Source organism: Corythoichthys intestinalis, chromosome 22 (assembly GCF_030265065.1).
Source record: "Corythoichthys intestinalis isolate RoL2023-P3 chromosome 22, ASM3026506v1, whole genome shotgun sequence".
Classification (NCBI taxonomy): Eukaryota; Metazoa; Chordata; class Actinopteri; order Syngnathiformes; family Syngnathidae; genus Corythoichthys; species Corythoichthys intestinalis.
Window position 1 is genome coordinate 9216496 of NC_080416.1, and position 18437 is coordinate 9234932.

Consider the following 18437-nt stretch of genomic DNA (forward strand, 5'->3'; position numbering starts at 1 on the left):
TCTATTTTTGTACAGTAAGGCCGTCTCCTTCAAACACAATCTCATTAGCTGCCATTGTCGGCGATAGACGTCGGATGCATTTTGACTGAGAGGGCTGTCGTCGAAGGCTTGTTTTGTTTCACCTCATCAATCCTCTTGTTTCTACGTAAGGAAGCAGGGCGCCAATAGTGAAAGCTTTTCATTTAAACTTGTGATTTTTTAGTGGTTAAACCTTTAAAAAGTAAACACATTTTGTTTGTTTGTTTTTTAACCTTATTTACCCTCTTATTTTCCCTTTTTCACCAAAGGAATAAGGACTCCAAGAGAGAAACCGTTTTAATACAAACTCATTATAAGTAGGCATGTGCCGGTTACCGGTTTCAAGGTTTACCGTGATATGATTTCAAAACCACTAAAATATTCCGTCATACCGTCGTACAGTATAAGCTATTTTATGTCCCAAACACCCTCCCTGGTTGTTGCTCTCTACTGTATGTCGGTGACACTGCTGTCACTTTTAAAACTACACCTGAGCTTTTTTAAAACCCCCTCAAAAAAGTTAGTCTAGTATGGGAGTATTTTGGCTACTGAAAAGAAACAGACAGCCGCGGCTTAGAGGAGGAAGGACAGCCGACGTGCAGGCAACACCTCCAACATGATTTCACATTTACGTGACCATCATTCGTTACTTTACACAAAATTTAAGGTACGTAAACGCTGTCATGAACGTTTCCCACCAGCTACGAGAGTTCACTCCAGCAGGTTTCGTGTGTCTAGCGATACGTGGCTAGTTAGCATGCTAAGAGGGCTAACTAGTTTTCTCTCCATTAGCGTGCTTTTGTAAAGTCCTCCACTATGGTAAACATCTGTTCAAAATAACAATTTCATCAATACAGCCTGTGGTGTTTTTTTCTCTCTGGCGACTATCTGTGTTAAGAGAGGGTGTGTTTAATGTGTAAATGGTAAATGGTGTTATACTTATATAGCGCTTTTCCACAATGATACGAGTCATACACACACGCTATTTTTTCTAAAAAAGTTTTATTTAGAACTGTTTTTACTTTTTTATGGAAAATAATTATTTTTTTCCTAATGTTTAGCAACTTGAGCTGTGGCTGTGGGTTTAGAATATTTATATATGATATAGTTTTATTTATTTCAGTTTTATTTAAAATATTTCAGTTATTTTTTATTTTAACATTATGTTCATGTTGATGTTCCAATTATAATATGAATAAAATAAATATAAAATTTAAATTTTAAAAATATAAATTAAAAAATGTGAAAAATAAAAAAAAATGGAATGGAAAAACATTTTTTTAACCTATACATCTCAAAATAACACATTTTAGAGCTATAATTGCAATACCGTGACACCGTGAAACCGCGGTATTTTTGCTCAAGGTTCTCATACTGTCAAAATCTCATACCGGCACATGCCAAATTATAAGTGGTTACATCTTTAGACAGTAAAAACATTGCTTGTTTTTTTCCCCCTCATCCACCCTCTTGTTTTCCCTTTACCACCTAAGAAAACGAAGCACCAACAGTTAAAGATTTTGGATTCAAACTCATCATTTGTAATACGTAGTACCTTCACAATACATGAATACATTTTGGTTTTTTTCTTCTCATCCACTATCTTTGTTTTCCCTTTTCCACCAATCGAAACAAGTGACAGTAGTGAAAGTCTTTCATTTTAAGTCACTATTTCTTTAGTAGTTACACCTTTATGAAGTAAACACATTTTGTTTGTTTTTTTCAACCTCATCCACCCTCCCGTATTCAATTTTCCACTAAAGGAATCAGGGCACCTGTTGTGAAACTCCCCCCCCCCCCCTTTTACACACACTTGTTTTCCCTTTTCCACTCAAGGAATTGGGACACCTTACTGAAACGTTTTTGGTTCAAATTTACATTTTGTTAGCGGTTACACATTCAAAAAATAACCACATTTTGTTCGTTTTTTTTCCCCTGATCCACCCTCGTTTTTTCCCTGTTTCACTATCATCCGGCCCCTCACTAGTTGAAACGTATTGGTCATTATTCGCCCTCAATAGCAACAAATGAGTTAACATTCTACACTAGAATGATGTCATTTGCTTACAAACTCAAACCACTTTTGGAGTAAACCAACATTATTATGACTACTACGTGGGCAGGCCATGACTGTAACTGATGTTTTATTACCTCACAGGAAGTGATTGTGAAATCTCTTAGTTTAAAGAAATGCTCCTTTAAGTCCTTTTAACCTATTCTACTCATTACACTCATTTTATTTCTTTACTGTCACATGAACCACTTGTTATCTTGACATGACCCCGCTGTCACAACTCCCTACCCTGCAGCGCTTCCCGTCTCCTACAGTACTTCAAGCAAACCTAGCCACTCACGACCCACTGGCCTTATCGTTTATGAGAGTTTTTAAGCACCAACTATATAATTAAGAGTCCGAGCTACGTTTTAAAAGCACTTCTATTTCCATGAATCTGAAGAACTGCTGCGTGAGCGCAAGACGTTTTTAAACTCTGAAGACTTGAAGACTTGTAGGCTCTAATAAGCCACAATTGTTCTCTTTTACTAAAATATGTTATTAGAAACATAAAATATTGCCATTTATTTAAAAGCTATAATATTTTGTATATGTTGTGATCTACGCAGGGCGCTTTGTTGATGATGTTGTTGGCCTGGAATGGGAGAATAGCTGTGCTAGCTAGCTAGCTAAGCTAGTCTGACGACTGGCATGATTTTATCACATTCTGTTGCTGGTCAGATTGTTTTGTTGCAGAGCTGTGGGATGAATTCTTGCATCTAATTCCAGCTCATCAGCAGTGTATTTAAACCGATCCTAGGCAGGTTGCCGAGATATTGACTTGCTACCATTTGACAGTTTGTATTCTCGATCCCTTCGTTGCTTGCCTTAGTTTTTTACGCGGCGGGACGTCCAACACATGCGCACATTGGTTAAAAGTGGTGAGTACTTACTAGTTGTGGTTTTATTGAGTCTTTTATTACCTTTTCATTGCCTCAAAACGCTTTTTGCATGTATTTTCCTCCCTTACTTTTAAGCATTGTGTTTTCTTGTGGTAGTTTTAAAGCAGATTGTTGATCTGTTGACCACATTAGTCACGTAGCGTATTTAAACCACCCTTATTTGATATTACAACGTTTAAGTATCTTCTTAAAGCATCTTTACTATGTTCTGCCTGTATGCACCTAAACAAAATAACTGTACGGTAGTACTTTGGAGGTCAAATTTGCCTCTTGTATTACGTTTCACCAGTATAGCACATTTTGGCAGAACACCGGTTTTGTCCTACTCTCGTCTCGTCTCATCCAGTCTTTCCTGTTCAGTTTGCTTTTGCTGCTCGTTTTGTGAAATATCGACAGTGCTGTCCTGCTCATTGATGTTCCTCTCAAGTTCAAATTGAAAGGACTGAACATATGACATGTTTATGTCGCTAGTCATACTCTGGAAGCTCGGCAGCGTAGTCTAGTGACGTCACCGCCCTGCGACATCGACAACAATGGCGACCTACTAGTTAAACTAATTTCAGAAATTGTATAAAAACAAAAACATCAAGAAGGGAATTAATGTCGTTATTTTACCTCATACTTACGTTGATCTTTTAAGAACGACAAGTCTTTCTATCCGTGGTTCCCTTTAAAAGCAGCAGGGAACGAGAGTGTCCCTCAAGTGAATACTCACGGATGTGATGCTTGGTCACACCAATTTTTAGCATTTTGTTGAGTTCCAAACACTGAATTCTGCTTCAGAAAGGGATTTTGTAGTGAGAGCTCACCCCGGATTTGTTAGCATTTCTAAATGTAGCATTGTGCCAAGGCCAAATGGGTGCATCTCGTGAGACCCTGGAGACACCAACTAATCCTTCCAGGGAGGGAGGAGCCAAGATCTGAAATCATCATTATATCACTGCAGGACCATATTGGATGGTTTTACATATTGGAATTAGCAATGAGATGGAAATTCACTGCAATGTCTTTGCGATTTCACGCTAGGCTAAGATTGCGCAGGGAGAAAAATGCCCCCAAAACTACTTCTGTCCCACCCCAAAGGGGATGAAAAGAGGGGTAGCCAATGCGTTTGAAAATAAATCCAACCTATTGTTGCTAGAACAGTCTTAAAAATACCACTTTGCGGATTTCAAAGCATGAACTAACTTTTGCGCTGGTATTAATAACTTTTCTCAGCTGTCCCACTTCCGTCTTCCCACATTGAGGGTCAACGGCCCCCGGGGGGGTGACAAGGGGTTCACCATCTTGAGGGATGACCCTGAAAATTGTTGGCATTCTTTAAGGGAGTGTGTTTGCTCGATCATTTTTACCACCCATAAAGTCAGACGTAGAAATAGAACAGAACCTTGCGCACTGCCATTTTGTTATTAAAGCCACACTACACGTTACTAATTTTGTTACACCCATAGCATCAGCGTTGTTTTTGGCAGCCCTTATAATTTTCGTCTTAGTCTTTTGAACGAAAATACTTATTAGTCATATATTAGTAATTTCAAAATGTGTTAGTCTTTGTCTAGTTTTAGTTGACGAAAACTCAAATTTAGTCCAGTTCAAGTCGATAATTACTTAAAATGTTTTCATCTGTAAACGTCAACATTTTAGTCCATGAATAATAAAACAATTTCGAATGAACATTGACAAATGAGCACATAATTGTAGAGTGTACAAAGATATCACAATCTTCGTAATGATAATACCCATTTAGCAGGAAAACAGTCCATTGTTTTCAATGAATTAAACTCGCCTGCCATGGTGATGAACTGTATGTATAACGTTTTCCAAGAGTTAAAGACGACACTCACCACGGAAGATGCTAATGCGAACACTGTGCTAACGCGAATGCTATGCTACGCTGCAAGTTACATTTCATGCGTGATGATCACTAAGCACAGACTTTTAAAGTCTAAAGCAACATAGCATATCTAGCCAAGATAAGAAAACAAAACTTACCAAGGTGCACCTGACACATGTATTTCACAAAGGAAGCATAGAGTGGACACACGCTTACTCACCCAACACGTCACATGAGTGACACGACCAAACACTGCTTCGATTCGAGCTAACTACACATACGATAAGAAAATGTCACACATTGTGAACTTATGACTGAAACTATGGCAAATTTTCATCTGTCATCGTCATTTGTTGTTATGTTTTAGTCTCCCAAAACACGTTTTTAGCTCGTCATCGTCAGGTCGTCGTCATGAAAAAATTGTTCGTTGATGAAATATTTTCGTTATCGTCATCGTTGACGAAAACACCACTGGATAGCATTTTTTGCTTCAGAGACTGATTCCGATATCTGGCTGTGTGTTATTGGCTAATGCTGATACTGTACCAATACCACGTTTAAAAAGAAAAATAATAATACAATATTTATATATATTTTTTTTAAATACTGAATTACTGCATACTCACTTGAATGTAAAATAATTACTATCATGACTTGGTCAAAAACCTTTCTGAAACAATAAAAATGGTGCTAATACCATTATACCACATTAGTACATTAGCTCAGCGCATGTGCTAATCACTTTTGCTAAGTTCGCTAGCCTACTTTTCCCTATTTTACCACCTTATAATAGGCATGTGCCAATTATCGGTTTCAAGGTATACGTGGTCTGAAAACATCAAGGTTTCCAAACTGCATAAATTTTCCATCATACCGTCCCTAAGGTATTAGCTATTTTTTATGTCCTAAAAATACATGGAGAAATCCCTTGCTTGCAGCTGTAAGGCTCAGCCCTCCCCCACCGGTTGTTGCTCAGTGTCAGTCAGTCAGCTGTGGTACACGATGACTGGAGGAGGTGAAACTATTTCCCCCTATCGAAAAAAATGAAATTGCCGGTATGGGAATACTTTGGCTACAGAAAAGTTACAGACGGCCCCGGCTTACAGGAGGAGGGCCAATCGACATATAAAACATGTTTGCGGAGGGTGGCTGCCGAGGAGGCGATACCTCCAATATGATTTTGCATTTATCCAAAATTGAAAGTTAGTAAACACTGTCATGAAAGTTTCCCATCAGCTACGAGAGTTAACTCCAGCGTGTTTAGTGTGTCTAGCGGTGGTAAAACGTGTTTTTTTTTTCCTCTCTGGCAACTGTCTGTGTTGGGAAAGAGAGTGTGTGTATAATGTAAACATAATACGAGTCATACACATATGTTTTTTATGGCAAATAATTCAATTATTTTTGTTCTGATGGTAATACTGTTGAGCTGTGGCTGTAGGCTCACCAAAAGGACTGCATTTATTTTAATTTCATTTAAAATATTTTGTTATTTTTTAGAATTTATTTTAACTTAACATTATACCTATGCTCCAATTTGCAAATATGTTTTGAAAAATAAAAATCCTGTTCAATGTTTTTTTTTTTTTTTTTTAAACCAAGATATCGCAAAGTAACAGTTTTTAGAGCTGTAATTGCAATACCGTTATATCGTGATATTTTGGCTTAAGGTTATCATACCGTCAGAATATCATACCGGCACATGCCTACCTGACTGTATAACAAAGCAAACATCGTTATAAATTTTCATGTGAATGTCATTGTTCATAAACACATCCTGATTGATATTATCATTTAACGAGTACATTTATACACAATTTAAAGTACAGGTTCTAAAATGGAAGTTATGACTGCTAAATGAGCAGGATAAATACTTCTCTTCTTGGTTCAAAACACCACAGGACTTGACGCTATCATTTTTTATCTTACAAAAAAAAAGTTCATTAATGCTTCTTTGGCGGTGTTTGTAATCGGCGGCCATCTTGGAAGGACAACCGGTGTTTGGAAGCTTGACGTGAACATCTTGTGCGGCATGGGTGCATTATTTCTTAGTACTCACCGATACCTGCATTTTAGTGCCGTATCGGGGTCCCGTCCGATGCTAGTATCGGTGCAACACTGGTTATTTACTAAATTCCTAGATATTGACTGCAATAAACCTTCCAATACATGAACGAACAGTCAAAATGGATTGAATGTCTATCGCTGTCAATGGCAATTGATCAAATAACATGTAAGTTGATTGAACAGTTGCAAGGTTGTTGATCTGTTTCCTTAGCTTGAGTCTTTAAAGTGTTTACAGTGCCTTGCAAAAGTATTCGGCCCCCTTGAACCTTGCAACCTTTCGCCACATTTCAGGCTTCAAACTTAAAGATATAAAATTTTAGTTTTTTGTCAAGAATCAACAACAAGTGGGACACAATCGTGAAGTGGAACAAAATTTATTGGATAATTTAAACTTTTTTAACAAATAAAAAACTGAAAAGTGGGGCGTGCAATATTATTCGGCCCCCTTGCGTTAATACTTTGTAGCGCCACCTTTTGCTCCAATTACAGCTGCAAGTCGCTTGGGGTATGTTTTTATCAGTTTTGCACATCGAGAGACTGACATTCTTGCCCATTCTTCCTTGCAAAACAGCTCGAGCTCAGTGAGGTTGGATGGAGAGTGTTTGTGAAGAGCAGTCTTCAGCTCTTTCCACAGATTCTCGATTGGATTCAGGTCTGGACTTTGACTTGGCCATTCTAACACCTGGATACGTTTATTTTTGAACCATTCCATTGTAGATTAGGCTTTATGTTTTGGATCATTGTCCTGTTGGAAGATAAATCTCCATCCCAGTCTCAGGTCTTGTGCAGATACCAACAGGTTTTCTTCCAGAATGTTCCTGTATTTGGCTGCATCCATATTCCCGTCAATTTTAACCATCTTCCCTGTCCCTGCTGATGAAAAGCAGGCCCAAACCATGATGCTGCCACCACCATGTTTGACAGTGGGGATGGTGTGTTCAGGGTGATGAGCTGTGTTGCTTTTACGCCAAACATATCGTTTAGCATTGTGGCCAAAAAGTTCAATTTTGGTTTCATCTGACCAGAGCACCTTCTTCCACATGTTTGGTGTGTCTCCCAGGTGGCTTGTGGCAAACTTTAAACGAGACTTTTTATGGATATCTTTGAGAAATGGCTTTCTTCTTGCCACTCTTCCATAAAGGCCAGATTTGTGCAGTGTACGACTGATTGTTGTCCTATGGACAGACTCTCCCACCTCAGCTGTAGATCTCTGCAGTTCATCCAGAGTGATCATGGGCCTCTTGGCTGCATCTCTGATCAGTTTTCTCCTTGTTTGAGAAGAAAGTTTGGAAGGACGGCCGGGTCTTGGTAGATTTGCAGTGGTCTGATGCTCCTTCCATTTCAATATGATGGCTTGCACAGTGCTCCTTGAGATGTTTAAAGCTTGGGAAATCTTTTTGTATCCAAATCCGGCTTTAAACTTCTCCACAACAGTATCTCGGACCTGCCTGGTGTGTTCCTTGGTTTTCATAATGCTCTCTGCACTTTAAACAGAACCCTGAGACTATCACAGAGCAGGTGCATTTATACGGAGACTTGATTACACACAGGTGGATTCTATTTATCATCATCGGTCATTTAGGACAACATTGGATCATTCAGAGATCCTCACTGAACTTCTGGAGTGAGTTTGCTGCACTGAAAGTAAAGGGGCCGAATAATATTGCACGCCCCACTTTTCAGTTTTTTATTTGTTAAAAAAGTTTAAATTATCCAATAAATGTTGTTCCACTTCACGATTGTGTCCCACTTGTTGCTGATTCTTGACAAAAAAATTAAATTTCATATCTTTATGTTTGAAGCCTGAAATGTGGCGAAAGGTTGCAAGATTCAAGGGGGCCGAATACTTTTGCAAGGCACTGTATATGCCAAAGTTATTGTACATCAATGTAAAAGGAGTTGATTTTTCAAACAACTCTGGTTCATCTATCAACATCAACGGCAGCCAGTGAGTTAATACTTGTAAATCCCTTCCATGGAGCTGTACGCACGCTCTCTGATCTCCAGCGACGTCGGCGGATTTCAACAGAGCGCGACACCTGTGCTACTTTCCCGAGTTCAGATCGTTCCGGTGGAAAAATTCCACCCGTGCCTCTTTTACAGCTGATGTCACAGTTGCCGAAATAGCTTTGCAACCGCAGCGATTAAATGGCCAGAATGTGTGTTTTTCTCACTGTTTCAATTTTTTTTTTTTTTTTTTTGACGCGTTCAGCTTCCAGGCACCGGTCCAAGGGTAAAGGGAGCTAGAGGAGGGCGAAGCAGACATTGTTGCGAGTGGGAGGAGAATCCTCGATGTTGAAAAGGGGCTGCGTCAAATGAAAAGGAGAGGAAGTTGTGGGGGGCGACCAAAGGGCAAAATGTTTGGTGATGGGGGGAGGGGATGGGACGAGAGAGGTTGAAGGAGCTTCATGGGAGAATGAGAACATTCCAGGACGGCGCACTCGCTCGGGAATGTCGTAAGGAAGATGTATGAGATTGCTCTCACGTTGGTAATCAAGTCTGGTTGAAAATGGGCATTAGTTGTGCATTGTGTTGAAAATCTAGACTAAAAATCGTTTTTCGACCAATCACTGTCTTTGTAACTCATTGGCTGCCAATGACAACGATAGACGAACCTCAGTTGGTCTAAAAATTAACTCTACTAATAACTTTGCTATATAAACACTGACGACGTTTACATCTGATTAAAAGACTGATTGGAATTCAAAAGCTCACTGTTAGCACTACATTTAAAAAATTCTAACCCGATGAAGCCCATTCTGCTCAAGATTCTATTCCGTACAGAAGTGGTGGTTTATGTCCATTTATAATCCCAAGAATTCCAAAATTTCAGACCCAACCGTCTTTTCCGCGCATGTTTGTGACGTCAGTGTTCGCGTTTCTGCTGTTACCGGAAGCCTTTAGAAGCAGAGCGATCGGAAATGAGGACTGGTCTGTATCCGAGACGAACACTTAGCTGGAGATGCTAAAATATATCACAATTGTTGAAAGACCAGAAAGTAGAAAAATGGGGAAATTACGCGAAATTACGCTAATGTATAAGGGTGTAACGGTACATGTATTTGTATTGAACCGTTTCAGTACGTGGTGCTAGGTTCGGAACGGAGGCGTACCGAACGAGTTTCTGACGTAATGTAACCCTTTCTTTTCGAGGCTGTGAGTCGATCGAGTCACAGTTTCTTTTTAACTCCGTCTTCTCTACTATAATGAGGACCAACATGGTAGGACAGTATAACCCAGAAACATCAACGACAACGTGGCCGCCGCGAGAACGCAGTGAAACGCGGGCGTTAAAGTCAATCAGCCAATGCACACAAGTCGCAGTGCGGCCGCGTGTTAGACGTGTCCCAGAAGCAGCTCAACACGACGCACGCGAAAAGAACGGCAGAGTTTATTATTTGACGCGAGACGGGACGCTCCTGCGTCAATACTACTACCGGTAGCTAGGATCGGGCAGACTGGAAGTCACTCGTGTAAAAATACGGTGGATCCGGTCGATTTTCAAACTAATATGCAATCGTAACCCACTTTTTGAGTCCATCAGATCTCTTGAGTGGTAGATCGCGGCACAGTTAACTTGTCTTTGTTGATTTACTGTTGTCTTCTCTGCTATAATAATAACCAACACGGCCCCGTGTTCAATACAAAACCCTCCTACCACAACAAGACAAGTAGGAACTAATATTCACATAGGAACTAAAGTTACACAAAATATACAATATAAATGAATACTACATCACATTTGTAAAATATAAACACATAATAAAATAAATAATAGCCCATTTAAATAATATAAATTGAAATGAGCTAAAACAACGGTATTTAAATAATAAGAATAATACACAGATCCTGCTTACACAATTAAATTAATTTCTGTGTGGTGCTTTAACTTGAGAAAATCCACCAATAAAGCTTTTGAAAACCGTTCATAAGAAAAAAAAAATATTCATAGAGGCATTTCATTTGTAAAATACATGTTAAAATCTTTGTCATTGGGATTGCTTTTCTCTTTAGCACAGGACTTCTTTTTTTCTTCTTTCTTTCAGAAAGAAAGCTGACCAATACGCGGGGTCTGAAAGACAAATTATTGTTGGATTATCTTTATATACCTGCTACTTTTTGATCAGAATTCTAGCTTTGCATAGGCTAATGTTCCTATTGTTGAAAGCACAAAAGTGTGTAATAAACAACTAGCACATTTATATTTTGCATTTTGTTTTCTTACTGTACCGAAAATGAACCGAACCGTGACCTCAAAACCGAGATACGTACCAAACTGAGATTTTTGTGCACCGTTACACCCTTAGTATTTGGTCACAAGATCAAATCCGATCCAGTAATTGCGTGTTTTCAGTATCATCATGCTTTTCGGCTGCTGTAAATCAAACCACTAGGCAAATATGTCTATTAAGGGAGACTACTACTCTTTAGCAACTAATGATAGAAACAAAGCATTGTGTAATATTCTTGAGGAGGTACCAGCAGAGCTCAGTTTATTAAAGAAAAAAAAAACATTATTCTTTTGCATTATTTTTACTAGTCTAAAAATCTTGGTATTGGATCGGTATCAGCAAAACATGCTAATAGTAACGTCTTTTAAAAACAAGCCTCTTGACTTGATGCCTACTTCAAATAAATGCATGCCGCGGTTAGCAATTGAGTAACTCAACACCCTAGGTCACCATTTGAGGAAACCGCCTCGCTATCTTAAAAGACAAACAAAAAAAAAACCTAGCCACCATTTCAAGTGAGCTAACTATCAGACTATGTCGATTTCCTTCCTGGATCTCACCACCCGATTCATAAATATCCAAACCACTCTTGCAAAGATCACAGGCTGAAACCGAAGTATATATTTAACAGAGCGATGAGTCAGTCGGCAAGCACGGCCCCCTTAAGACGGAGTGGGCCCGACGCTGAGCAACTTGACAAACAGCAAGTTGAGAAAACAACCCGCAACGGCGCAGCCCCCCCGTCCTTGAAAGCCTCTGAATCATCCCGACGTTTCACATGGATTCCGAGGAGAGCGCGGCGAGCCCGTGAGCTCATCTAATGAAGACCAGCGGCGAATACGACCGCAGGAAAACGGAGGCTTTTGTGTGAACCGAACATAGTGTTCGGATGATCAAACCCGAGTCGGGTTTTGCGTCATGAAATGTTATGGCGTGGAAGTACAACACTTGGAAGCATTGAATTGGGTTTTCAGTGCCATTGACGGAGATAAACATCCAATCCATTTTGACTGCGCTGTCAATCAGTTTAATACAATGAAAAAACCTACGTTAGAGTAGACATGTGCCAATTAGCTGTTTCAAGGTACACCGCGGTATGAAAGCGTCACGGTTTCAAAACCGCTAAAATTTTCCGTCATACGGTCCCTACGGTATTAGCCGTTCATATCTCAAAATGCAGGGAGGAATCCCTCAACCCTCCCTCACCAGTTGTTGCTCAGTGTCAGTGAGTCAGCTGTGCTACATGATGGCTGCAGGAGGTGAAGCTCCTGAACTTTTTCCCCCATCGAAGAAAACTGAATCGCCGGTATGGGAATACTTCGGCTCCAGAAAAGTTACAGACGGCTGCGGCTTAGAGGAAGTGGGCCAACCGACATGTTTGTGGAGGGTGGCTCTCGAGGAGGCAATACCTCCGATATGATTTTGCATTCATACAAAATTAAAGGTTAGTAAACACTGTCATGAATGTTTCCCACCAGCTACGAGAGTATAATAAATAAAAATCATGTTCATTGGAATAAAGTTTTTTTTTTTTTTCAACTCAGATATCTCAAAGTAACACATTTTAGAGCTGTAATTGCAATACCGTGAAATTTTTGTTTAAGATTATCATAACCGTCAGAATCTCATCCTGGCACATGCATACTTTAGAGTATTATTGTTATTTCAAACAGCCAGAATTTGACAGTTTCCATGTTTTCCGCTGCTTTTTTTGCTGTTTTGCCATTTTTCAAAATTTTTATCAGGTTTTGCGTTTTTTTTTACAGTTAAATGATAAAATGGTCAAATCAAATATGCGTCACAAATAGCGGTGTGACAAAATATCGAAATGGTAATATATCGTGATACTTTGTATCACAAAAAGTTATCGATATTCTCCTGCCAAGAATTGAGATATCGTTTTAAAAAGGTGTCAATGTCTAAAACAAACAAAAACAAAACAAAACAAAAAAATTAAAAGGAACCAACAAGTTGCTACCAAAATCTTCCACCAAAATAGTGTTTCAGTCAACTCTTAAGGCTGCATTGACGGTGCACAACACCAAATCCATTTAGACTGGGAACGTTCGTTCATTCGAAACCAGAGCATTCACAGTCATTCTGTCCGATTTTTCAGGGTATTTTGAGGTCATTTCCTGTTGAGTTTGAGTCACTGCCTATTCATTAGGGTGATTCCCAGGTCACTTCCTGTTCTGTAACTCAAAATAAACAGGAAGTGACCTGTAAAATACCCCCAAATCAACAGGAAGTAACTGAAAATCAACAGGTAAATGACCTTAAATAGCCCAAAATTAACTCATCGCCATGGCATTGGCTGCCACTGACGGCCATAGACGTTCAATCCGTTTGAAGTGGGAGGGATGGCAGCGAATGAACGAATGTTCATTCGCTGCCACCCTCCCAGTTCAAATGGATTGGACGTCCACTAGTGATAAACTCATTCCAATTCACAGCAGAAGCTTGTTTTTCTGTTTATTAGTTGTTTATAGAGTATTCTAGAATGATTTCCTGACCCATGTATCGATAATCGTTGTATCGCCATATCGTCAGATCATCGTTATCGTGAGCTTTGTATCGCAAATCGTATCGTATCATGAGGTACCAAGAGGTTCCCACTCCGAGTCACAAATGTGAATTTGTGAGATTAATCTATATGATCACATTAGATTAATCTGACAATTTTCCATTTCATCAAATATGCATCATCAAACGTAATTTTCAAAAGATGAATCTAAACTCATTGGCTGCCATTGGGGACGCTACTCGGAGGCTGAATGGGAGGTAAAAATGGATTCGACGTCTAGCGCCGTCAATGGCAGCAAATGGGCTCAATGAGTGCCCTGTAAATAGTTTAAATAAAAAATCAATCGGTGCACGAAGTCCAGATATACTCAGAAGTAGGTCGTAATGCGTAACTTTGGGTAACTTTTTGAGAAAAATGTATTTTTTACCTTTACTTGAGTAAATTTGTGAAGAAGAAATGCGACTTTTACTCTGCTACTTTGGGCTACACTGGTTGTTACATTTTTCCTTTTTATTCCCCATATTAGATTTTACTTTTTAAATTTTTTTTTGCCAGCGATGCCAAGAGTAGCCCTACAAGTTTCACCAATGAGACGTCATAACAATAATCACATGACTCCATTATACCAATCAGACTCAAGCTTGCCGTTCTATGATTACACCGGCCTGTTTAATCACGTGGCGTCTTTAAAGAACCGTAAAAATGTAAGTATTTGACATAGAGTGCTGCCTTCAACATGACTCGAAAGCGTGGATTTTAACTTCTCTCCCAGTTTTGATTTGGCACTGATTGACCACAGAAAACCAGAGATATGATCCTTTTAATTTCATAATAGGAACTATGAAGGAACTATTCACTATTCAAACTAGGAACTATTTTCTCCACAAGAGGGCAGTCATGCTCTTTGGATGAATGATGCTTCATTTCTGTATTTTTTCTCTCTCTCGCTGATTTCTTTGGCCTAATGTGGTTATGTCGAGGGTTATTGTACAGTATAATAACAGTTCATATAGATAACTTTGCTGAGAAAAAAATACTATTATTAAAAAAAAAAAAAAATCCAAAATTTGAAGCAGTTTTTGACAATCTTACTCATTACTCAAGTATTCTTTTCACTAAAGACTTTTTTTTTTACTTGTACTTGAGTACATTTTTAGGATGACTACTTTCACTTTCACTTGGTATTATTTTGAAGTAACTCTACTCTTTCTTGAGTGAAATTTTTGGCTACTCTTCCCACCTCTGGATATACTGCAGACAAAAAAATAGATGAACTCATTGGCTATCTTTGACGGCAATGGACGTCCAATCCATTTCAAGTGGGAGGGCTGCTCGAGACTCTTGAGAGAGCTGACTTCCGCCAATCAGCCAAATTCAATGCAAAATTTTAAATCCCTTTAATTATTCTTGAGTTATCTTGAACAGAGTTTAAGTTAATTACATAGTTATGTAGTAGTCATAGTTCACATTTTCTCACTACATAGTTTTTTTTCAGTTCCAATGCACATTTCCAGCTAAAACATTATGCCCAGAGTAATAAAACAGTAAACAACAAGAGATTTTTTATAAAAATTGATAAGTCAACTGTGAAAAAAAAATAATCGTGATTAGTCGACAATCTAAATAATCATTTGTGGCAGCCCTAAATGTAGCTCAGGATTATTTTATAGTCGTAACAAACAATTCTTTGGAAATTGGCAATGATTGGAGAAGGCGTGTTGCTGACCTTTGAGCGTTTACATGTGAAATTGTAAACTTAAGTATATTGACTTAAGTAAGTATATTGACTTAAGTATATTAGTAAAGCAATGCTTTTTAATTAGATCTTTTTTTTTTGTTAAATAAATATGTTAATCCTTTATGGGGAACTCATTTAACTTAAAGGCTGAATTTAAATAAGTTTTCCACTTCAATGACACTGAAAACCCACCTCATTGCTTCAAGTGTTGTACTTTACAGCCAGTGTTCCTGGTTTAAATGAATTGGACGTCGAGCCTTGTCAATGGCAGACAATGAGTTCAACTTAAGAGTCTTGCTTTAGTGACTATTTCTTTTTTTATTCATTTTAAGTCAAGTAAATCTAGTTTTTATTAACAGTGCATTTGCTGGTAAAGTATGATTGTAAAAAAAAAAAAAATCAGTGGTGTTATAACGTATTGTACTTTTATATGTGTGTATTTTCTAAAAGTATTACCAAATATCAACGTTTGTCTGGGGGGGCGGGGTGGGTTGTTGCGCAGGGAAGCAAGTAACATGTTCTCCCTATTTACGCCCCTGCTGTTGAAAATAGCGGCGACATGGTTGAAAAAAAAAAGGACAAGTCACGTATCAAGCAGACGTCCAACAAGCTTACGTGACAGCATGTTTTTAATCTTACACGATTATTTCACTCGGATTCGATGCATTTTCCTGCAAAAGTTGAAACCCGGTGTAAAAGTTGTTCAACGCCCGCAGCTATTCTTCCGACATCGCACCCCAGTTTCTGACACCCGCGGCTCCGTTATTTCGAGTCACTTACTTTATATTTCATGATGCTGCTCCTCGAGAAGATTCCAAATCAGATGAGAAATATCCGCTTTTGAGGGAAAGAAAGGGGACTTGCGTGCTGGTTAAGCAGCCATCCGGAGCCGCCGAGACGGAGAAAGTCGCCGACTAGAGCGCCTCGAGACTCGGACTGATAGCCTGGACTTCACCGCTGCTCCTCTGCGACTCTGACGAAATGCCCTCGTTTGCATACGTGGCGCTGATTGGCCAAGATGAAATACTGAGTCCGCCTCTTTTTGCGCTGACGTCACTACCAAATCTTTGGGGAAAAAATAGCAAAAATATTGCAGACATTTCAATGAAAAGCATTCGTTTGAACACAGTGGCGTTTCTAAAAGATTTGGATCAATTTGATTGGTTTATTGTTTAATGCACTATAGTATCAAACTCAACGCTGTGGGCCAAATCCAGCACGCCACATTGTGTGGTCCGTGAAAGTAAATCATGTGCTGTAAATTATGTTGTTCACAAAAATTTAATTCACTTAAATACAAATAAATTCTGTCGTGCTTATTGAAAGAATGAGGACTACCACACCCCAAAAAGATTTGTTTAAAAAAGTACACATATATAAAAAAAAGATGTAAAGAAAGTTTTTTTTTTTTTAGTTTATAAGTATAAAAATAAAAACAATAGAAAACTGCAAATTAAAAATAACAAAAGTAAAGAGAATGTTTCATTTTTTTCAATCATTCAAAAAAAAATATTTACCATCTTTTCTCTTTGCTGTTTAAAAAATGTAAAAAAGTTAAATAAAAATGAAAAAGAAAAAACTTATTTTGTGGACAACACTGCCTCTAAACCAGACATGTCCAAAGTCCGGCCCGGGGGCCAAATGCGGCCCGTGGTCAAATTTCATCCGGCCCCCAGCTTCTGTCACAAAAATCAATAACGTCTGGCCCGCACACAGACTTAATAAATTGGTCAGAAGTACTTCTACCAGCATATGAAGTATTTTATTTATTTTTATTTTATCTTTATTTTATCAGGCAGTCTCATTGAGATTAATATCTCTTTTACAAGAGAGGCCTAAGCACAAAGAAACATTCACATATATCAAACACAAAATACCCTAACGGAAACAGTTACAATAATCAGTAAAAACATCAGACAAAAGAGATTTAAAATCACCAAGTAGCTTGCACACTAAATGCTGCTCTTCATTTACCCACTAAAAGGCATCAGCACTCTAAGCAACATTACCCTGTGTGACCATTGACTTCCAATTTTCTAAAATGGTGACAATTAATTAAAAAAAAAAAAAAAGTTGACTGCTACGGCCGACGCTTCAAGGATAGGTGGAAATTGGACTATTTCTTCACTAAAATACACAACAACTGTGTCTACCTCATTTGCAAAGACAGTCGTTGTTGAGTTCAATGTGAGGCGATATTACCAAACAAGACACACTGACATGTTGACAACTTGAAGCTAGTTTAAATTCGCAGCAGCAGTATTTCGCATGAGCCTGAGAGTCGAAAGAGAACGCCAGAAAGGCTAGTTGCGGGATTGTTGAAATTATTACCGTAATTTTCGGAATACAAGGCACACCTGACTATAAGCCGCCACCTTCCAAATTCGACACGTAAACGACATTTGTTCATAGATATGCCGCACTGGACTATAAGCCGCAGCTATCCTCACTGTGTTATGGGATATTTACACCAAAAGATATGAACCAGTAACACTTTATTTGACAGTTGCATAATAAGACAAAATGAACCACCATGAAGCTTAGAACCAATTGGCTACAAAGCTTTATTGCTTCAAGAAGCTTCATTTGGCCATCACTGCTCCCTTGGGGGAGACGGTCATCCTCTGCTGCCACCTGCTGTCAACACTGTTGTCGGCCAAATTGCCTCCTAGCATGCATCGCAGCGCTACAGATGTAAATTATATTTAAAATTAATGTTCTGTCCTAATTATTTCTTCAGTTCTTGTTCCAGTGGTTTCAATAATTGCTAGTTCTGGTATTTGGTAACACTTTATTTGGCAGTGGTACCATAAGACTGTCATAAGACAATCATAATTATGACATGACACTATCATGGGGATTATTGAATGCTTATGACAGATGACACTAAATGGCATCTGTTATAAGCAGTTATGCTACTGTCGAATGAATTTTTACCTATTAACCCAAAAAAATCAACAAATAAGCCGCACTGGACTATATGCTGCAGGATTCAAAATAAGGGAAAAAAGTAGCGGCGTATAGTCCGAAAATTATGGTAATTAAAAAAATAATAACAAAGCGAATGTGACA

General features: G+C 38.6%; 1 protein-coding gene and 1 long non-coding RNA gene across 2 annotated transcripts in view; one reads left to right on the top strand and one right to left on the bottom strand.

The window, feature by feature from the left end:
- Positions 1-16323, bottom strand: part of nedd9 (neural precursor cell expressed, developmentally down-regulated 9) — a 61982-nt gene extending 45659 nt beyond the window's left edge. The window contains exon 1 of the mRNA XM_057827545.1: positions 16146-16323. Within this exon, the coding sequence (XP_057683528.1) occupies positions 16146-16157 (12 nt within the window). The 5' untranslated portion in view covers positions 16158-16323. The remainder of the gene's footprint in view (positions 1-16145) is intronic.
- The window catches only part of LOC130910339 (uncharacterized), a 116157-nt gene that overhangs the window by 53701 nt on the left and 44019 nt on the right, over positions 1-18437 (top strand). The window lies entirely within an intron of this gene.